Source organism: Podarcis muralis, chromosome 13, assembly GCF_964188315.1.
Source record: "Podarcis muralis chromosome 13, rPodMur119.hap1.1, whole genome shotgun sequence".
Taxonomy (NCBI): domain Eukaryota; kingdom Metazoa; phylum Chordata; class Lepidosauria; order Squamata; family Lacertidae; genus Podarcis; species Podarcis muralis.
This window is the reverse complement of record NC_135667.1, coordinates 35,549,150-35,571,611: the sequence shown is the minus strand read 5'-3', so window position 1 is coordinate 35,571,611 and position 22,462 is coordinate 35,549,150. Positions and strand designations below refer to the sequence as shown.

Sequence of the window (22,462 nt, the reverse complement as noted above, 5' to 3'; positions counted from 1 at the left end):
CAGGCAGGGTTAGAAGCTCCCTTTCATTGCAGCGCTTTCAGCTAATCATGCCAAAGAGTATAAAAGAACCTAGACGATGATGACATTTTTTTTCTTCCTGGCAGAGTTCACATCTTTTCTTTTTCTTCTTTCCTCTGGAGGGGCTACCGAGTTTCTAAATGCCTTCTGCCAGACACAAGTCCAACAGATGGAGGCTTTTCCTGTTAAATCGCTACCTGTCACTTAGCTGCTGTTGTTCTCGTTGTTGTTTTCAAGGCACTAAAATGTAGCTTGAAGGCTCCCTTTTTGTTGTGGTGTTTTGAAAGCAGAGAACAATCTGCCCAGGGTTAAAAACAGAGGAAGAGGCAGGGGCAGCTGTGTCTGTTAAGTTTGTGATACACAGAAGTTCAACTGGTTTGGCTTTTCCCCATCGTGGCTATATGGTGGGAGACAGCCAGCACCCTTGGAATTTCTGCTTATTATGCTGTCAGTTAAAGGTATATTTCTTTTAAATGAATATTTCAAAGCATATTCTAAGTGGGTACTTGTACCTGCATGCAAAAGCCTACTTCAGTTTTGACAGGCGGCAGGTTTCAAATCTGCACCTCAGCCTCTTAAAGTTCTGGTTCAACACTCCTCGTTTCATTTCCCGGTCAAGTAGGCTCTCCTCCCTTTTGCTGTTCTTTCCAGGTCTGAGAGCCCAATTCGTATCTCCTTTTTCCTGCCTCTCTGGCAAATCTCCCTCAACCTCAACAGGACGTTAAATGTTGCCTGACGTTCTGCCAATTTGATAGCATTACTTGAAGAGCCAGAGGGGAACCAAGACTCTGAAACACTTATTCTTGATAAACTCTTGTATGTTAAGAGGACGCGTACTGGCTAGATTCGCACACCCCAGTGAGTGAGGATTTCGTACCCGCCATGTGTCCCTATTTTCCAGGGACAGTCTCAGATTTACAGAAGCCACCGCAATTTCTGATCTGATCCCAGAATGTCCCGCTTTTCCTTAGGGCGTCCCTATTTTCATCAGAGAAATGTTGAAGGGGACATCTCTGTTTTCATCAGAGAAATGTTGGAGGGTACGGAATAGGAAGTCCCTATTTTCACCGGGAAAATGTTGGAGGGTATGGGATTTCTGACTTCACTGAAAAAGCATGCAGGCCATTGGCTTCAACTTCACTTCTCCCTTCACACAAACAGGGCTAGTGCGAACCCACAATCCTAGTTTGTTACCCTCCAAACAAGCCAATATTGTAAAACAGGGTTTTAAAATTAGCCTGCAAAGTCTGCCTGGTTTGGGACCAACAGATAGGGACCCTGCATTCATACATCACGCAAAGCTGGCCCCTTTGGGTTCATCGCATGAACTGACACGCTGCTCTTTTGCAGTAAACCACGACATGCAAACCCATGATGTGAGAATAGCAGGGGTTTTTTATCTCTCTGCTGCCCTTCACGCTTACCACAACTCAGCGTTCCTTTTCGCCTTCGAAATCCCCGAATCCTAACCCTGCCATCAAGCAAGGAAAAGGGGAGGGAGAGAAAAGAAAGTGAGATTAGCACTGCGTTAGCACAGCAACGAAAGGCACCCACTAAACCTCCTTGCTTGGCCTGTTTTTCATCCCACCCAGTTATTCGGATATCTCTATTTCCACTGCTCTGGCCCAGCAGTGCCCAGAGAACTGCAACCGGAAGGGCGTCTGCGAACAGGCCTTTGGCTTCCTAGGAAATGGGCAGCGGCTGGCAGCATTGCCCAGTCAGCATCTGGTTCCATTTTAAACTGGGGAGCAGTGCCCATTGCGCCCCAGAATGCGCCCCGATGCACCATGGGAAAGTGTCCAATGTCATGCCCGTCTTATTATTTCCTACGAAACGAAACAAGGGTTCGGTTCAATGGAAATGTGTATATGTGCACGTGAGGGAGACCATAGGGCTGTGGGCTGTTGAATTATCCTGTCAGCTGTGGTTCTTCTGTTTTTGTCCTTTTATCTATACGGCTGCCTCTGTGCCCCCCCCCCTTTTCTCTCTCTTTTAAATCTCACCAGAGGCATTTGGCCTGACTTTTCCTGGCAGCATTAAGAATGAGAGGTTTGGCCCCATCCCAGGATCCTTGCGTCGGTGGTTTTTGAAAGAATGGAAATCAAGCCAGAAAAACTCTCTCACACTCGCTCTGTCACACACACGCACACACACACGGGGGGGGGGGGGGCACATATGGGCCCTCCCTGGTTCCTTCAACAAAAAGGGCAGTGCAGTTTTTTTTGGGGGGGTTACACCTAGAACCTAACCCATTCCTCCGAGATTTGAGTGCTGATCGGTTCCCAAGCGACGGGAACCTCAACTACGAGAATGTGTTGCTAGGCAACTAGTTTCCTCCATACTCCACAGGCACCATTCTGCCTTCCCAGATAGAAAAGGCCCTGTTAACCAGTTAAAGGATTTGGTAATCCGTTTAACCGGTGCTCCAGCCCATATTTTTTTATCACTACTAAAAAACCCCACGCACGCACACCCCTTGACACTGTGTCACGTGAACTCAGGTTGCACAAACACAAGACCCATGCCTAAATGTCACTTTCGGGAAATGAGAGTTAGCAAACCTTCCAGAAAATAAGACCTTCTCATAGATGTTGAATAGAATGTCCTTTCCCCCCCGGGGATGCGAGTTGTGTCAGGAAGTCACTTCCTCTCATCTAGAAGCCCTAGCCCTGATCCCATTTGGGAGCAGGCAACTGGATGTAGTAGCTGCCCATTTGGGAAAGAAACGCACTCTGCGCATGCTCAGGGGTGCTCGTCTTTATACTCTCCCCATCGCAACCAGTTTCTGAGCCTTGTCGTTGAGCATCGCTTGCAGACACGGGCTGTGGCGGGCCTCAGGCAAAGACCCGGCTCCTGAAATCTGTATGGCTTTCTGCTTCTGTATCCATGGGACATATACCCATGGGCTCCTTGGTTAGTTGATTGCAACAACTCTCGTTTCCCGCCCTCCGCCTAAAAACAATGGGTAGCAACTTGTCAAATATTGGGGACCAATAGATACAACAAGAAAGATTTGTTTATTTATATACTGCTCTTAATTTAAAAAAAACCTCAAAGCCGAAGCTCTGTCTAGAGCATGGGTAGGCAAACTAAGGCCCGGGGGCCGGATCCAGCCCAATTGCCTTCTAAATCTGGCCTGTGGATGGTCCAGGAATCAGTGTGTTTTTACATGAGTAGAATGTGCCCTTTTATTTAAAATGCATCTCTGGGTTATTTGTGGGGCATAGGCATTTGTTCATTTCTTTTCTTCAAAATATAGTCCGGCCCCCCACAAGGTCTGAGGGACAGTGGACCGGCCACCTGCTGAAAACGTTTGCTGACCCCTGGTCTAGAGGACTGTGGCAGTGGGACTCCCAATTGTTAGTGAATCAATGGCTCTGGGTTTTTAACCCTTTGGCATGATTTCCTCAACCAAAATCCCACACACCCAAAGGTGCCATAAGTCCTGCTGTGAGAGAAAGACAGGCACAATACAATAGCTATATTCCCCCCCCCCCCGCACCCCCTGTTGCAACTTAGGTGGTGAGAGAGTTAGATGAGGGGAAACGAGGAAGAGTTTAACCTCCCCTCCCTCAACAGCAACACTCTCCCCATCAAAATCAGGGAGCTCTGGCAACTGTTTTTAAGTTTAAAAACGCCAGAATATCTAACCACAGATTCCCCCACAGCGCAGCTATTATAGCATAGCTGTCAACTTTTCCCTTTTCTTGCAAGGAATCCTATTCAGAATAAGGGAATTTCCCTTAAAAAAAGGGAAACGTTGACAGCCACCATATTTTTCGCTCTATAAGACGCACCAGACCACAAGACGCACCTGGTTTTTGGAGGAGGAAAACAAGAAAAAAATATATTCTGAATCTCAGAAGCCAGAACAGCAAGAGGGATCGCTGCGCAGTGAAAGCAGCAAGCCCTCTTGCTGTTCTGGCTTCTGGGATAGCTGCGCAGCCTGCATTCGCTCCATAAGACGCACTCACATTTCCCCTTACTTTTTAGAAGGGAAAAAGTGAGTCTTATAGAGCAAAAAATACGGTATGTATTATAGCCCTCTAAAATGGTAGCGGGGAAGGGCTTCCACTTAGTGGGATGAGAGGACTTCAGTCCTCGGCGTACTTCCTTGTCCTCCTTGCATGACCGAAGAAGAATTGATTGCACAAAATAAGCAAATCTGTTCCAGTTGTATCACAGCTCAGAAACTGATTGTGCTGGGATCTTTTTGAGCCCAGTGCATATATGTGTGTGTGTATATATATAGCCTGGCCACATAACTCCTGGTGTGTTGACCCACTTCTTTGAGATCCGTACTCTTATCCCCCTCTCTCCCACCTCTTTCGTTTTCCTTAGGTTCCTGATTGGGAGAGAAAAGCCGGGCGAGCAGAGCGAGGTGGCTCAACTCATCCAACAGACGCTGGAGCAGGAACGGTGGCAGCGGGAAATGATGGAGCAGAGGTATACCCAGTACACGGAGGAGGACGAAGAAGTAAGTGGAACGGGTTTCTCCCAGCCTGTTGGGGAGAGGAGGAAAAGGACACGGCGCCCCATATCCCCTCCTCGTTCCTCTTGTCAGCCCTCTGAACATAAAGGAGAGCCAGAGGAAGTTGTGGTTCCCTTGCGGACTCTTTGTGATGGCTACGTTTTTGGCTGAAACCGAGGCCTACTCCGGACAAATTCTTTTCATTGTGCATTCACGGCAATTTATTGTGCTGCACAGTCCCGCTTTCAATACTGCTCTGTGCCTGGCAAAGGTTCCGGCACAGTCATGAAGCTTCCTTTCCGATCAACGCATTTGCTGTCACTTTTCATAGCACAGGTGTTCTGAGGGGGCTTTTTCGTCTGGTCCCGGCTTCTGTCGCTCTGTAGCCTCTTCAATGTGGCTGCACTGGGGGAGCAACTAAAAAAAGCAGGGTGGTGCGTGAATGGTCCAGCATAAACGCGCCATTAATGCACTATTATTGCGTCAAGAACATGTTGCGAAACGAGAAATAAAAAGCCACAAAATGCCGGTCAAGAGGGGCCCTGAATAAAGAAACAGAATAAATCAATAGCATCAAGCATTGCCTACAATTGGAGCCCTTCTTAAGTTTCTAGTCCTTCGTTAAATCTGTCTGCTGTCTCCTCCTTCATCTTCCCTTCCATGCCTCTTCTGTGCCTCTCCCTTCCCATCCCTCTGCCCTGTTGCTCCTTGTGCCCGGAAGAGCAGCCTTCCATCCCTGTCCTATTCTTCCAGCCACTTCCCTCTTTCCCACCCTCTCTCTGTCTCTCCTTCCCCCCAATTTTTTTGTAAGCCGACTGCCAAAAGTCCCCTTTGTCCCTTCTTCCACTCATATTCCCAGGCCTCTTGTCATGCTTGCTACCCATGTCCGAAACCAGTCTTTGGAAGAAAAAATAATAATTCAAATTCCTGTGTGCCATCTTTAAATGGGTAAGCTTTGGTTTCTTTTAAAGTGGTACCTGAGAATTACGCTTGTCTCCAGCGGAGGCCAATGTACTAGCTGAATGGGTGCTAGAGGGTTCGCAACCATCTCTGCCAGTCAGGGCTGTCTTAAGCATATGTGGCGCCAGGGTGCAAAGGTCCACCTGATACGCACCTCCAGTTTGCCCAGTCCCAGGTGCACAGGAGGGCTGGCCAACCGCCTCAACATCTCTCTGGCTCGGTTGCCCCCGAATTCGTGGCGCAGAGCTGCCCGCAGCAGAAGAGCCCACCGCAGCACTCCGACCGACAGGTGGGCTCTTCCCCGGACTCTCGGCCTGGCATCCCTGAGAGCCCAGCGCCCGGGTGGCCTGCACCCCTAGCACCTATGGGTAAGATGGCCCTGCTGCCAGTCATCGCAAAATTCTGTAGCACATTACAGTTCAGATTGTTTGCTGTAAGGCCTGGGTCAGCATTAGGTTAACTGTCTCGGGGTAAGCAAACCAAAGTGCATTCTGCTTTTGACAATACAATACAGTGGTACCTCAGGTTACAGACACTTCAGGTTACAGACTCTGCTAACCCAGAAATAGTACCTCGGGTTAAGAACAGAAATCGTGTGGCGGCAGCAGGAGGCCCCATTAGCTAAAGTGGTACCTCAGGTTAAGAACAGTTTCAGGTTAAGAACGGACGTTCAGAACAAATTAGGTTCTTAACCCGAGGTACCACTGTACCTGCTAACAGAAGGCAGGTCTGTCATTGGCTATTGACCATGAGAGCTAAGAATGGAGCCTCCATTTCCAACAGCAGGATACCTGCTAGGTACAAATAATATAGAGAATAGCTTTCTCCACTGAACCAGCCTATTGGAAGTTTCATGGAGGTCCCTGGCTTGCCACGGTTGGAGGCAGGGGAACAATCAGCCTTCTTTCTTGTATCAAGACATTGAATACCAAAAGAATATTTGTGCTGGAGATCATAGAAGGGCCATTGGTGTCTCCTCCTCTGGCTACTCCTAATGTTTTAAGCCTGCTGCATTTATGTGTATGGTTTCAGACATTCTCTCGATGCTGGGAGAGAGGAAGTACAAGCAAGCTCCACTTGCTGTTTTTACATGGTAACATTTGAAAAGAGAGTGGCTTTGGGAAGATGTGCAAGTCCCCTGGTGTGGAATTAGCTTGTACATTTCCTCCACGCATCCCTTTTCGGTATTACTCGAGCCATGTGAAAACTGAAAGCATGAGTCACTTTTACATCTCTCTCTCTTTGTTAAGTTTCCAGACGCGTAGCTGTGTAAAGTCTGTTTTGCAGCAAAAACAGCAAAAAGTATTTGTGGTGCCTTAAAGACTCAACTAGTGCACTGTGGCACAAGTTTTCATAGACTGTATAGTCATATCTCGGGTTGAATATGCTTCATGTTGAGCATGTTCGAGTTGCGCTCTGCGACAACCCAGAAGTAATGGAGTGCGTTACTTCCGGGTTTCGCCGCTTGCGTATGGGCAGACGCTCAAAATGATGTCATGCGCATGCGCAGAAGTGGCAAAAAGCGACACGCACGTGCACAGACGTGCCATCACTAGTTATGTTTGCTTCTGGATGCAAACGGGGCTCTGGAACGGATCCCGTTCATATCCAGAGGTACCACTGTAGTCCAATCAAAGAAGAATACAGTGGTACCTCAGGTTAAGTACTTAATTCGTTCCAGAGGTCCGTTCTTAACCTGAAACTGTTCTTAACCTGAAACACCACTTTAGCTAATGGGGCCTCCTGCTGCTGCTGCGCCGCCGGAGCCCGATTTCTGTTCTTATCCTGAAGCAAAGTTCTTAACCTGAAGCACTATTTCCGGGTGAGTGGAGTGTGTAACCTGAAGCGTCTGTAACCCGAAGTACCACTGTAAGCACAAATCCGGCATCAGAAGTGGCAAGGCTTGACGGCATTGCTGATGTGGGATTTATGAAGAACAACAAAGCGAATACAAAAGCTTATGCCATAATGAGTACCTTGGTTTTTAAGGTTCTACAAGACCATTTGCTGTTTTCCCCTCTTCGTGGGTCTCAGGGCGCTATCTGAACACACACTTGGTTCTGTCCAGCATCGATGTTAACTTTAAAAGCCAAACCATAACGCTTGCCTGTTTCTCAATTTGCAGACGGGTGAATACGCCACAGACGAAGACGAAGAGATGAGTCCCATGTTCCCCAGCAGCGAGATGGCCATTGAGGTCTTTGAGCTGGCTGAAAATGAAGACATGCTGTCTCCAGTTGAGATGGACCCTGAAAAGCTGGTGCATAAATTTAAGGAGGTAAGGAAAGACCTAAAAGGAAAGGATAAGGAACCCGTAAGCTTTTCACAGCCAGCAGGACTGTGATAATGGGGAGTGAAGTCCAATAAACTCCAGAAGGCCACATATTCCATGCGCTGCTCTGGTTCTCCAGAAGCTGCTTAGTCATGTTGGCCACATGACCCGGAAGCTGTATGCTCCCTTGGCCAATAAAGCGAGATGAATGCCGCAACCCCAGAGTCGGCCACAACTGGACCTAATGGTCAGGGTTCCCTTTACCTTTACCTGCAGCTTAGGGAACTGAAAACCTTTGTTCTTTGACTCAAACAGGGAAGGGTGCTGTTTGCTGAGTTGCGGAGGTGGCTGCAGAAGCACTTGAGCATATGGGTTGTGCATATGCGCACTTCACTTCTCAGAATCATAGAATCATAGAGTTGGAATAGACCACAAGGGCCATCGAGTCCAACCCCCTGCCAAGCAGGAAACACCATCAGAGCACTCCTGACATGGTTGTCAAGCCTCTGCTTAAAGACCTCCAAAGAAGGAGACTCCACCACACTCCTTGGCAGCAAATCCATTGCTCCGTGTCCGCTTCTCTGGAGCAGCAGAAAACAACCTTTCTCCCTCCTCTATATGACATCCTTTTATATATTTGAACATGGCTATCGTATCACCCCTTAACCTCCTCTTCTCCAGGCTAAACATGCCCAGCTCCCTTAGCCATTCCTCATAAGGCATCGTTTCCAGGCCTTTGACCATTTTGGTTGCCCTCCTCTGGACACGTTCCAGTTTGTCAGTGTCCTTCTTGAACTGTGGTGCCCAGAACTGGACACAGTACTCCAGGTGAGGTCTGACCAGAGCAGAATACAGTGGCACTATTACTTCCCTTGATCTAGATGCTATACTCTATTGATGCAGCCCAGAATTGCATTGGCTTTTTTAGCTGCCGCGTCACACTGTTGGCTCATGTCAAGTTTGTGGTCAACCAAGACTCCTAGATCCTTTTCACATGTACTGCTCTCAAGCCAGGTGTCACCCATCTTGTATTTGTGCCTCTCATTTTTTTTTGCCCAAGTGCAATACTTTACATTTCTCCCTGTTAAAGTTCATCTTGTTTGTTTTGGCCCAGTTCTCTAATCTGTCAAGGTCGTTTTGAAGTGTGATCCTGTCCTCTGGGGTGTTAGCCACCCCTCCCAGTTTGGTGTCATCTGCAAATTTGATCAGGATGCCCTTGAGTCCATCATCCAAGTCGTTGATAAAGATGTTGAATAAGACCGGGCCCAAGACAGAACCCTGTGGCACCCCACTAGTCACTCTTCTCCAGGATGAAGAGGAATCATTGATGAGCACCCTTTGGGTTCGGTCAGTCAGCCAGTTACAAATCCACTGAGTGGTAGCATAGTCAAGACCGCATTTTACCAGCTTCTTTACAAGAATAAATCAGAAGGGAGTGGTGGTGTTGGGGGAAGGCAGTTGAATCTGCTAATATATTTTAAACGCATGCAAATTTAACATTGCCCGCAGCTGCACGAATGCCGAGTCTGGGTTTAAAAATAAACATTCTCCAGAAGCAAGAGGGGTGGGAGACCAGAAAAATCAGACTTTGTAATGGATGAGGCACAATTGGCAAAAACCAGCTAAGACAGTGGCAGGCTATAACTGCCAGCTGATCCCACTTCCTAGCTCTGGTTAGAGAACCAAGAGGATCCGGGAAGCAGATATAAGGAGTAGAGTGCAGTCTTTAACCGGTTAACTGGCTAGATTAAACAATTAAAAACCTTTCTAACTGACTAAAAAAATGCAGTTTGCTTTTGTGATCACATAGCAGTCACAGTGGCTTGAGAGCTAGGAGACAGTCGCATGAATTCAATTTATTTTCATAGGTTTCAGGAAGTGGGAGCAAACAGCACTGGAGATTTTTGTGATGGGGGCAAAGAGATTTTGTGAAAGATACTAACCTTTCGAGTGGGTGGGATTTTCTCCATGGGAATGGTCTAATCTGGGAGCAAGGTTGGCCATAGTATCTTCCCAGTCTTGGTAAACATATCTCTCTTTTATGGTGGTTTCTTTAAGGATGCATGGGTGACGCTGTGGGTAAAACCTCAGTGCCTAGGACTTGCCGATCGCATGGTCGGCGGTTCGAATCCCCGCGGCGGGGTGAGCTCCCGCCATTCGGTCCCAGCTCCTGCCCACCTAGCAGTTCGAAAGCACCCTTAAGTGCAAGTAGATAAATAGGTACCGCTTTATAGCGGGAAGGTAAACGGCGTTTCCGTGTGCTGCTCTGGTGCCGGTTCGCTGGAGCAGCTTCGTCACGCTGGCCACGTGACCCGGAAGTGTCTGTGGACAGCGCTGGCCCCCGGCCTCTAGAGTGAGATGAGCGCACAACCCTAGAGTCTGTCAAGACTAGCCCGTATGGGCAGGGGTACCTTTACCTTTTTTACCTGCAAATGACACACACCTCACACATGTAAAGCGCATGACGTCTCCGCAAAGAATCCTGGGAACCACAGTTTGTTAAGGGTGCTGGGAATTGTAGCACCACGAGGGAGTAAACGACAGTTCCCCGGATCTTTGGGAGAAGTCGTGCTTGGAATGTGTGCCACCTATGTCTGAAGGAGGAACGCCATTGGGCTTCTCCTTGTGGCAGTTCTGGCACCCCTTGAACCATAGAAATTTCGTGTTGAAACATAGGGAAAGAAGAGAATGGGTTTTGTCGATCTGCCCAGCCCAGCAAGGAGGAATCAGTTAAACCTTCAGGTGGTGAGGTGGGAAGGAAACCAGGCCGGTGAGCGTAGAGAGGAAGGAAGTGGCGACGGCCAAGCTGCCACGAGGCTACTTGTGTTTTATGTGCGGTTTGCGAGAAATCGGTGCCTCTGTGCTTTTCATATCCCTGGCCCACGGCTGCACGTCTCGGCTGACCCCTAGTGGCCGACGCAGCCCTCTGTTCTTGTCTCTAAGTTTAGAGGATAACGCTTGATGGGAGCTGCTCCCCTCTGCTTTTAGCTCAGCTGCACAGAAACCGCGATGCCACACGGCTGCTGCATGTGTAATACAAGTCTCCTAAAACGGCAGCCCCCTCCACATCCTTGCCAGGGGAAGGAATCCCTTTCAGGCGTCTCGCTGGAGGCTGCCTTATGCGTAGCTGTTGTGGAAGCTAGCAAACGTTAAGCTTCATACGTCTGCTTCTTTGTTTTCCTTTTTTTTATTGATTTTCACAAAAATTTAAACACACAAACAAATAAGCAAACACACATAAATCATAACCTTATTCAAACTAATCCAATTAACATTGTTAAGTGACTTCTTCGTATCCCCCTGGTTGGATTTCAGTGTATATCATTTTAACGGTTTTCCAAATCAATATTCTTATAAAATTAACCTGGTCACTTAACATCTTTCTTTCTTCCCAATTCGGTATTAAACATATTAGTTGATCACATTACATATTTGAAGCCTAAGCCTATCCGGTATTTGCAAGCTTTTTCCAATTAATTTAACTTAACATATTTAACTAAATAGTTATTAAATTTCGCCCATTCTTCCTGGTACTCCTCCTCCTTCTGGTCATGGACTCTTCCAGTCAGGTCGGCTAGCTCCGAAAAATCCATCATCTTCATCTGCCATTCTTCCACTGTTGGTACCTTCTTGCGTTTTCCGTACGTCTGCTTCTGCCCAGCGGCATGTGAGGAAGTTACCCCTTTCCTCCCTCAACCCACCCCCCATAAATATATGTGGCCAAGTGTAATGAACAGCCGCAGGCAGCTCTAACTCTCCCTTGCCATCTTCTGCAGTGTGTAAGTGGCAATTAAAGACGAGAGAAAGGCAGCCTGGGAGGCGCTAAATTTTAATGTCTCTCCTTCTTCTGTAATGTGGGTAGCAGCCTCTAGTTGACCCTGGAATGTGTGTCAGCAAGCTTCCATTTAGGCACCTAGAATCGAGCCAGCCCCAGTGCTGGCTCGCTGAAACACGCTGTGCTGGATTTCAAGAGACAGACAGACACAGAAGGGCCATAGCTCACTGGCAGACTATCTGCCTTGCAAGCAAAAGGACGTGGGTTTAAGTCCCCAGCATCTCCAGGTAAGCTTGAAATCCTGGGGAGCTGCTGCCGGTTTTTGGCTCGTTCACGCTCTTCTTCCCTTGCCCCATGCTTTTTCTAGGTGTGGGTCCCAGAGGCTTTTCGCTCGCCCCGATTTCCCCCCGGGGAAAGCCGCTGAATCGTAACAAAGTCAGTCGGGTTTTGTGCGGACGTTCGTTCCCATTCAGCGGTAACGAGCGGGTTTTCCTGGGGGAAGCGGAGGGACAAAAGAAGCAAAGAAAATTCTTGGAGTTATAGGTAGATAGCATGGGGCAAGAAGATGAAGAAAGTTGGCTGGAGCCAAATCAAAGGGTTTAGGGGTGTGTAGGGGAATAATAGCAGCTTTGGGGGAGATAATAAAGATGGCCAAAAAAAACTGGTGATGTGCACATACCTATTCACAACCCCCCAGCTTAGGTCTTAACATGTCCTTTTTCACTCACTTACCCAGTTGTTGTTGTTGTTGTTGTTGTTGTTAATTGAGTTTATATACTGCCCTATACCCGGAGGTCCCAGGGCAGTTCACAAAAAAGATCACAACATATAAAATCAAAATAAAATCAATAACCCAATAACATGCCCCCCCCCAAGAGCCACATTTTAAAAGGGTATAGGATATTGATCAGGTCAACCAAAGGCCTGGTTAAAAAGGAATGTTTTTGCCTGGTGCCTAAAGGTGTATAATGAAGGCGCCAGGCGAACTTCCCTGGGGAGAGCATTCCACAGACGGGGAGCCACTGCAGAGAAGGCCCCGTTCTCGTATTGCCACCCTCCGGACCTCTCAAGGAAGGAGGCACATGAAGGAGGGCCTCAGAAGGTGAACTCAACAAATGAATGAGGAAAGAGGATACAGACAGCTGCATACGCAAGAAGAAAAGAAGGGGAAAATAAGATAGAAATAATAAGTGATCTGAAATGGATAGGCAGGGGTGTGTGTAATTTCTTTTGTTTTTTGTTTTGATAAAGCGATAGTTGTTGGGGAATAGGAATTGGACAAAACCAAAGTAAGGGTGGAAAATAGGGATCTCTCTAGGGTGGAGAGTAGGATTTTTATTTTTATTTTTGAAAAGTTACACGTTCAGCCCAGAAATGGAAAGAAGAAAGAGTCCTTGCCAGAGAGGAAGTCTTGAGATTCAGAGAAATCTCATTAGATGGATATGTATTTGGTCTGGTTATAAATTAATGTTTGTAAAATCAAATAAAAATTATTTGGGGGGGGGAGAAAGAAAAGGTACACGTGCAAGATGATAAGAAAGGGAAAATAATATAAAAATAAGGTAAGGTAAAGGTACCCCTGCCCGTACGGGCCAGTCTTGCCAGACTCTAGGGTTGTGCGCTCATCTCACTCTAGAGGCCGGGAGCCAGCGCTGTCCGGAGACACTTCCAGGTCACATGGCCAGCGTGACAAGCTGCATCTGGTGAGCCAGCGCAGCACACGGAACGCCATTTACCTTCCCGCTGGTAAGCGGTCCCTATTTATCTACTTGCACCTGAAGGTGCTTTCGAACTGCTAGGTTGGCAGGCGCTGGGACCGAACAACGGGAGTGCACCCCGCCGCGGGGATTCGAACCACCGACCTTTCGATCGGCAAGTCCTAGGTGCTGAGGCTTTAACCCACAGCGCCACCCGCGTCCCTCTAAAATATAAAATATAAAAATACTAAGTAAATAATAATAATAATAATAATAATAATAATAATAATAATAATAATTATTTTTATTTATATCCTGCCCTTCCTCCTGAGCCGGGCTCAGGGCGGCTAACAACAATAAAATAATACAACATTCTAAAATCATTTCATTATAAAACTAATTCAAATCAAATTGATGGCAACCAGGCGGTGGGGGTGTAACCTATTTTGTTCTTTACAGGTATGCGATAAATGTATGGGCAGCAATTGATAAAGCGGCAGCTATTGGATAAAGGGAATGGAATGTAAGGGACAGAGGCAGGATTGACATTTGCTTCTGTGTTCCGCTTCTGCCTCTGGCTCCACCCACCGCAGTGGCCCCCGGAAGGCTGCTCCGGGGTGGGAATGTGGCCCTCAGCCTGGAAAAGGTTTCCCCACCCTGAACTCTCTGTTCTTCTCTTTTGGCAGCTCCAGATCAAGCATGCCGTGACCGAGGCTGAAATACAGCAGCTGAAAAGAAAGGTAAGCTATGAGATCCCTTTCCCTCCCCTTGGAGACTTGCCCAAATCCACGGCTGAGAGTGTTTGCCACAAGCTCTGTAAGAGCTTCCTTCTTTTAATAGCGGGGCTATTTTTAATCTGTTTTCGTAGGGTTTGGAGCGGGGCGGCCCTGCCCCACCCTCATGGTCACAATCCCGAGATTCTTCTCTTGCAAAGATAAAATAGAAACAGCCCCCATAAAAGCCACCCTGAGCTTCTTGGCGGAAGGATGAGCCCAAAGCGATGTGCCTGAAATAAAAGGCTTGAATGGATCTAATATTTTGCCAGTTGGTTTGACTGTCCCTACTAGGGATGGTGGAGGAATCCTTATCAATGGAGTTACCGTACTTTTCCGTGTCCAGTCACACCTCATGTTACGTTTGCTTCAGGATACGTATTTTCAGGTTGCGTCCCGCAGCAACCCAGAAGTACCGGAAAGGGTTACTTCTGGGTTTCGCTGCTTGGGCATGCGCAGATGCGCAGAATGACATCATGCGCAGAAGTGGTGAACCGTGACCCGCGCATGCGCAGACATGCCGCTGCTGGTTGCGTCCTATTCATGTGGCGAACGGGCCTCCGGAACGGATCCTGTTCACAACCAGAGGTACCACTGTATTAGACAAGGGGTTGTTTTTTTAATTTAAAAAGTACAGTCGTACCTCGGGTTACATACACTTCAGGTTACAGACGCTTCAGGTTACAGACTCCGCTAACCCAGAAATAGTACCTCGGGTTAAGAACTTTGCTTCAGGATGAGAACAGAAATCGTGCTCCGGCGGCACGGCGGCAGCTGGAGGCCCCATTAGCTAAAGTGGTGCTTCAGGTTAAGAACAGTTTCAGGTTAAGAACGGACCTCCAGAACAAATTAAGTATGTAACCAGAGGTAAAAATTGGGGGTCATCTTATACATGGATAATAGTGCATAGGGGGGGACGTGTGATTGGTTGTTGCCACGAGCTGGAGATTGTCAGCCGCAGGTTATTGGTGGCTTCGGCAAGGGCTGGTGTTGATTGGCTGTCGCTGCGGAAATAGGGCGGGTGATTGGCGGCTTCCGCCGGCGCGGGGACAGACGATAGCTAGAGGGTAAGCAACTTTTGGCAACCCACCCTAAAAAAAAAAGCTGAGCAATTCTGGACCACCCCCCCCCCCAACAGCTATGGCACCCCTCAACAGCTATGGGCAATCCTCCCCCCAAAAAAAAGCTCAATAACTCTGGGCAATCGCCCCCCCCATTTTCTTAATTTGGAGTCCCCAAAAATAGGGGGTGTGGTATACACGAGAAATATGGTAATGTGGAGATTTTGGCAGCTCTGACCACATCAGACCATCATCAGACCAACCACAGAGCCTAGGACTTGCCAATCAGAAGGTTGGCGGTTCGAATCCCCGCGGCGGGGTGAGCTCCCATTGCTCGGTCCCTGCTCCTGCCAACCTAGCAGTTCAAAAGCACGTCAAAGTGCAAGTAGATAAATAGGTACCGCTCCGGCGGGAAGGTTCACAGTCTTTCCGTGCGCTGCTCTGGTTCGCCAGAAGCGGCTTAGTCATGCTGGCCACATGACCTGGAAGCTGTATGCCGGCTCCCTTGGCCAATAAAGCGAGATGAGCGCCGCAACCCCAGAGTCGGCCACGACTGGACCTAATGGTCAGGGGTCCCTTTACCTTTACTAAAGGCATATATAATGTGCGAGAATTATTTGTGTTTTTCGTGGGGGGGGGGCAGTAGCTCGCTTCTTGACAAGCTCCAGGAGCAAGAAGGGAAACAGTCATGCATTTAAAGCAAATGAGGAATATTGGGAACTGTAGGGTGCTAAGGGTGCTGGGAACAGTAGCGGTCAATTACAGTTCCCAGGATTCTTTGGGGGAAGCCATATGCTTTAACTGCATGGTGTGTACACACCCTTAGGGAGAAATGTCTGCAGATGCAGAGGTTTTTGAAAAATCCCATCCCTTGCCCTGAGCTGTTTAGGTCTGGAGACCTAAATATGCCAGGGGCCACCCACTAGGTAGCTTCCTGGCATCTATCTTTCTAGGAATGCTGCCCAGCCTAGCAAAACTGCCTGGCTTATCTCATCTCACCTCCCATCCTTGCTTGCCAGAAGCACTGTGAGATTATATCTGTTTCTGCCAAGAAAATGAGACTGTAAGGAGCATTGGAGGCAGGATGGATAAAAATCAATGGTTTATTTTTTAAAAAAGGATTTTTAAAAAAAATTTAAATCGGATTTTATTAAATTTAAATTGGATTTTTTTTTAATTTAAATTGAATTTTTAAAATGAAGTGCTTTTGTAGGAAAAATATTTCTAAAGATAGTTTTCTATTTAGGTTACATTATAGCCCAAAGGCTATCAGGAAATAAGGATTTGTTTTAAGTTTTTCATGTATGCTAAAACTCAGTCTAAGGTTTTTTTGTTTTGTTTATGTTTAACGACATTAGTTAACAAACATGGGTACATGTGTTATAATGTTATTGCTTTACTTAAATAAATTGTTTAAATTCTTATTAAGGAAATGATTGTTTTCTCCTTCCACTAAAGTACAGCAGAAAAGTTGTCCAAATATAAACAGTTAACTTATTAAAGCTCACAATCATTTCATAATTATCCGTCTATGTATTTCTAAGAGTATAACCAAATCAGTAATTTTTGATATAACTGTAAAAACTACTCTGGAAATGTATTCTTCCAAAAATGAAACCTTCGTCTGGTTGTATTAAGTATTAAGATTATACCAGCAAGAATGAGTTTTTCTGTAAAAACAAAACAAAAAAAACCCCACAATTTAAATCAAGTCTTACTGACTAGTGATTTAGATCGTGATTTAGATTGATTTGATTTAAATCAAATCCACCCTGATTGGACGCGGGTGGCGCTGTGGGTAAAAGCCTCAGCGCCTAGGGCTTGCCGATCGAAAGGTCGGCGGTTCGAATCCCCGCGGCGGGGTGCGCTCCCGTTGCTCAGTCCCAGCGCCTGCCAACCTAGCAGTTCGAAAGCACCCCCGGGTGCAAGTAGATAAATAGGGACCGCTTACCAGAGGGAAGGTAAACGGCGTTCCGTGTGCGGCTCTGGCTCGCCAGATGCAGCTTTGTCACGCTGGCTACGTGACCCGGAAGTGTCTCCGGACAGCGCTGGCCCCCGGCCTCTTGAGTGAGATGGGCGCACAACTCTAGAGTCTGGCAAGACTAGCCCGTACGGGCAGGGGTACCTTTACCTTTACCTTACCCTGATTGGAGGGAGGCTTGACTGACCTCCGCAGGGAACAGGGCCTCCTCGGTTGCTGCCCCAGATGCTCAGCTGAACACCTTCCTGCGATTTCCACTCCTTATATGTTTGCTTCTGCTTTTCGTGTCTATTTCTGACTTTTGCCGTGATGGCTCTCGGCTACATCACTGCCGTCCGTTTTGTTTAATTTTTTATTTTGTAAATTTTTTTATTGAATTTTACAAAAAAAAAGAAGAAAAAGAAAGATAAACAAAGAACAATACATAACACTATAAACACATTTATATACATATTTTCCAAAATACAAACTAAAAGAAAAAGAAAAAATACTTTTCATAACCAATAATATTACCAAATTCGTGCTTCAAACATTACAATATATAAATCTTAGTTAAAATATTATAAAAGGCTTTCACTGCATTCACCGCACGTCTCTTAGTTACCGTATTTTTCGCTCTATAAGACGCACCAGATCACAAGACGCACCTAGTTTTTGGAGGAGGAAAACAAGAAAAAAAATATTCTGAAGCTCAGAAGCCAGAACAGCAAGAGGGATCGCTGTGCAGCGAAAGCAGCATTCCCTCTTGCTGTTCTGGCTTCTGGGATAGCTGCGCAGCCTGCATCCGCTCCATAAGACGTACACACATTTCCCCTTACTTTTTTAGGAGGGAAAAAGTGAGTCTTATAGAGCAAAAAATACGGTATCTTGCTCGCCTTTACATCTGTTCTTTAATCATTTCCCTCCCTTAGATTCTTTCATAGTCAGCCAAATCTTTATGTTCACCGTCCGTTTTGTTTTAATTACGGCTCAAAGCAGTGCGCCGATTTAGTGAGCTTCTGAGAAAATGAGTAAGCCTCTCCCTCGCACTGTCTTCCCTCAGCTGCAGTCCATCGAACAAGAGAAATCTCGCTGGCGCCTCGAGAAAGCCCAGCTAGAACAGAGCGTGGAGGAGAACAAGGAGCGGATGGAGAAGCTGGAGGGATACTGGATGGAAGCCCAGAACTTGTGCCAGGCTGTGGACGAGCACTTGAAAGAGACCCAAGCCCAGTACCAGACTCTGGAGAGGAAGTACAGCAAAGCCAAAAGGCTCATCAAGGAGTATCAGCAGAAGTAAGGACTCCCCTTCCAGAGCCCTGCCCTGTAAAGGGCAATGATATGCATGCCTGCTAAGAATCATGGAACCATAATGTGCTGGGCCCGGGGGTAACCTGTGAAACGCAGTCCAGGACTGGTCCAGAATCCAAAAGTTCCACTGGGAATCAGTCCAACAGGGCCAAGGCAGGACACAAGGCAGGAAACCAGACAAGGACAGGGGCAGGATCTAGCATACAGCAATGTTGCTCCCACAACCTGGGGCGGGGTCTGACAGCCTTTTATCTTTGTTGGGGTAGCGGCCTGTCCTGATCCCCCGGCGACTCACCTCCCTGTTTCGCCCGAAGGCAAGCACTCCTCCTGGGAGTACTCAGGTCTCTCCTTCTCTCAGATCTTAGTCTCTGCAGCTCGGGAGACGTCGGTGGGTTACTAGACCCAGGGGCCACCTCAGCCTCCCCTGACCCAACCGGTAGTGGAGCAGCTGTAAGTGATGGTCCAGCTGAAGGCAATGAGGTGATCCCCGCATCTGGAGCCAGGGCAGGCTCAGGCCCCTGACTCGGCCCAGCTGGTGTTTGTTGCAGGGGAACCTGTGCAGACTGGGACTCTTCAGGATCAGGCCCCAGACTTGGTTCAGATGATGCCTGAGGCAAAGGATCCGGTGCAGACTGAGACTCCTCTGGTTCCGAGTCTGAGCCCGAGTCCCAGGCCATCACACATAGAATTGCAAAGGAGAATGCCCTCATCAACCTTTTTAGGCCCAGTTTCGTTTGAGATAGAAGTACTGCATCATTTTTGTATAATAATACAGTGGAACCTCGGTTCCCGAACACCTCCGCTCTCGTACATTTCGGTTCCCGAACGCCAAAACCCCGGAAGTAAATGCTTCCATTTTTGAACGTTTTTCGGAACCAGAACATGCAACGTGGCTTCCGCTGAGTGCAAGAAGCTCTTTCAACCAATGGGAAGCTGTGCCTCAGTTTTCGAAAGTTTCAGAAGCCGAATAGATTTTGTTCGTGAACCAAGGTTCCACTGTATAGAGCAGTGATGGCCAAACTTGGCCCTCCAGCTGTTTTGGGACTACAACTCCTATCATCCCTAGCTAACAGGACCATTGGTCAGGGATGATGGGAACTGTAGTCCCAAAACAGCTGGAGGGCCGAGTTTGGCCATCACTGGTATAGATAGAGGACGGCTTTTTTGGCCAATTTAGGGCCATTATACTCTGGGGATGTTACACTCTGGACAATATCATTTATATGTAAATTAAACAGTGCAAAGGAAAAAGCGTCTCAAAGTGCCAAAATTCTGATACGCTTTTTCCATACGAAAGGTGGCAATCCCATACCATCAGCCCCTGAAGTGTTTAAAGCTAAACCCCTAGCACTGTTATATTATATGGGGCTCAGATTTGGACAGGCACTCACCTTGAATCTACAGAAGTTGTTCAATCTTAATTTCCTAAGGCAATTTTTTTTCTGTTCCATCCTGTTTTCCAAATGCTTCATTGCACTTGGAGGCTAATCTCCCCTCCGCTGAATTACAGATTTGATGTAGGACATTTCATTATTGGCTTCAGCTAAATTTAAACCCCACTGGTCTACTACCCTTAGTATCGCAAGATTGTCATGAGAGCGCTTGGACTATTTCAGGAAAATGGGACCCTGGTGGGAACAAGGTGGGAGAGTTCTGAGGTGGTGGAATGGACTGAATTGCTTCAGACTATAGGTGTGGAATGACGTTTTGAATGCTTCCCCATGGAAAAGGTTGCCTGCAAATAAAACTAGTCAAGAAGGGAAAACAAGAACCTTTCTCTCTGGTAGGCTAGTTATGGTTGTTCTTGTACTTCCAAGGAGGAGTTTGTTTGTTTTTAACATGGAGAAAGCATATGAAAAGGGCGTCTCCCGCCTCTACCCTAAAACGGACCGATTCACTTTGCCAACTCAGCATTCTGCTATTCAACCACTGAGCCTCTTGGGCTTGCTGATCGGAAGGTCAGCAATTCGAATCCCCCGACATGGTGCGTTCCCGTTGTTCTGTCCCAGCTCATGCCAACCTACAAGTTCGAAAGCACACCAGTGCTAGTAGATAAATAGGTACCGCTGCGGCGGGAAGGTAAACAGCGTTTCTGTACGCTCTGGTTTCCGTTGCGGTGTTCTGTAGTGCCAGAAGCAGTTTAGTCATGCTATCCACATGACCAGAAAGCTGTCTGTGGACAAACGCTGGCTCCCTCGGCCCGAAACGAGATGAGCGCTGCAACCCCGTAGTCGCCTTTGACTGGACTTAACTGTCCCGGGGTCCTTTACCTTTACCTCTGCTATGTCCTGCTGCATATGTAGTAATATCATCATCATCATATGCTGCCCATCTGACTGGGTTGCCCCTGCCACTCTGGGCAGCTTCCAACTGATCTGAACAAGAGCCAGTGTGGTGTAGTGGTTAAGAGTGGTAGACTAGTAATCTGGTGAACCGGGTTCGCTTCCCCGCTCCTCCACATGCAGCTGCTGGGTCACACTTCTCTGAAGTCTCTCAGCCTCACTCACCTCACAGAGTGTTTGTTGTGGGGGAGGAAGGGAAAGGAGAACATTAGCCTCTTTGAGACTCCTTTGGGTAGTGATAAAGCGGGATGTCTTTACAAAATAGGAAATGCGAAACTTTATAAAAGATTGGTACGAAAGATTTGTGGAACGGCTGAAGGAAGTCAAACCAAAAAATCTGTAAAAATAAGATGTTGAACTTCTGTACTTTTTTATTATGCAAATCAATAAAAATTATGCATGAAAAAAAAAAGATAAAGCGGGATGTCAAATCCAAACTCTTCTTCTTCTGAACTCTTCTGATGGCCCTAAGGTTAGACCATCCCCCAACATTTCCAACATTCCCCAACATCCAGGAGACTCCCCCTGCTTGCCTCTTAACCAGCTCCTTCTGGAGGCAGGAATGGGGAGCCTCTAGGGTAGCTAGATGTTGCTGGACTGCAGCTCACCTCATCCCTGACCATCCCTGGTCCATACTGACTGGGGCTGGTGGGATTTGGAGTCCCAACATGTACGGAGGCCACCGGTTGCCCATCCTTGCTTTAAGGACCTACGGGACCGCCTCTCCTGATATGCCCTGCGGAGGACCTTAAGGTCCACAAATAACAACACTGTGGAGATCCAGAGCCTCAAGGAGGTTAGCTTGGTTTCAACTAGGGCCAGGGCCTTTTCAGCGCTGGCCCCGACGTGGTGGAACGCTCTGTCACAAGAGACTAGGGCCCTGCGGGACTTGACATCTTTCCGCAGGGCCTGCAAAACAGAGCTGTTCCACCTGGCCTTTGGTTTGGACTCGGTCTGGCCCTTATATTTCCCTCCCCTTATGGTCTTGATTTATCAGCTACTTTAAAATGAGGCTGCATTTTAAATTGCATTTTAACCTGTATTTTAAATTGGTTCCCCCCCTCTCTTGCCCCCCTATTATGTTTTTACTGTGATTTTATTGTTGTTAGCTCTGGCCGGGGAGGTCGGGGGTATAAATAAAATTTATTATTATTATTAGAAGAAGAAGAATTTGGATTTGATATTCCACCTTTCACTCCCTTTAAGGAGTCTCAAAGTGGCTAACATTCTCCTTTCCCTTCCTCCCCCACAAGAAACACTCTGTGAGGTGAGTGGGGCTGAGAGACTTCAGAGAAGTGTGACTGGCCCAAGGTCACCCAGCAGCTGCACGTGGAGGAGCGGGGAAGCGAACCAGGTTCACCAGATTACGAGTCCACCACTCTTAACCACTACACCACACTGGCTCTCGTTATTATTATTATTATTATTATTATTATTATTATTATTATTATGTGCTTCTGACTCTGGCTCTTCCCCTCTTACAGAGAGATCGAGTTCCTGAAGAAGGAGACAGCTCAGCGCCGCATCCAGGAGGAGTCTGAGCTGGCCCACAAGGAGGAAGTGGACAAGTTGCAGGAGAAGGTGGGCATCAAAGACAGCACTGGGGGTTTGCCTTGAGCCCCCGAGGAAAAGAAAGAAAGAAAGAAAGAAAGAAAGAAAGAAAGAAAGAAAGAAAGAAAGAAAGAAAGAAAGGGCTTTGCTGTGACTGGAGAGGCCTTGGTTCAGTTCAGCTCAGGGATACATGTGAGATGTGTGCACTTGGAAGGGGCCTGGTTATTGACGTGGGTAGAGGAAGGGTTGGGGCGAGAGGGACACACCCATCTTT

General features: G+C 47.4%; 1 protein-coding gene across 2 annotated transcripts in view; it reads left to right on the top strand.

Moving 5' to 3' along the window:
• PPP1R9B (protein phosphatase 1 regulatory subunit 9B) overlaps positions 1 to 22,462 on the top strand; it is a 77,000-nt gene that overhangs the window by 49,638 nt on the left and 4,900 nt on the right. For both annotated transcript variants that reach the window (XM_077917368.1, XM_077917367.1), the window contains exons 6-10: positions 4,360 to 4,495; positions 7,575 to 7,727; positions 13,880 to 13,933; positions 18,051 to 18,280; positions 22,122 to 22,218. In XM_077917368.1, coding sequence (XP_077773494.1) covers positions 4,360 to 4,495; positions 7,575 to 7,727; positions 13,880 to 13,933; positions 18,051 to 18,280; positions 22,122 to 22,218 — 670 coding nt within the window. The remainder of the gene's footprint in view (positions 1 to 4,359; positions 4,496 to 7,574; positions 7,728 to 13,879; positions 13,934 to 18,050; positions 18,281 to 22,121; positions 22,219 to 22,462) is intronic.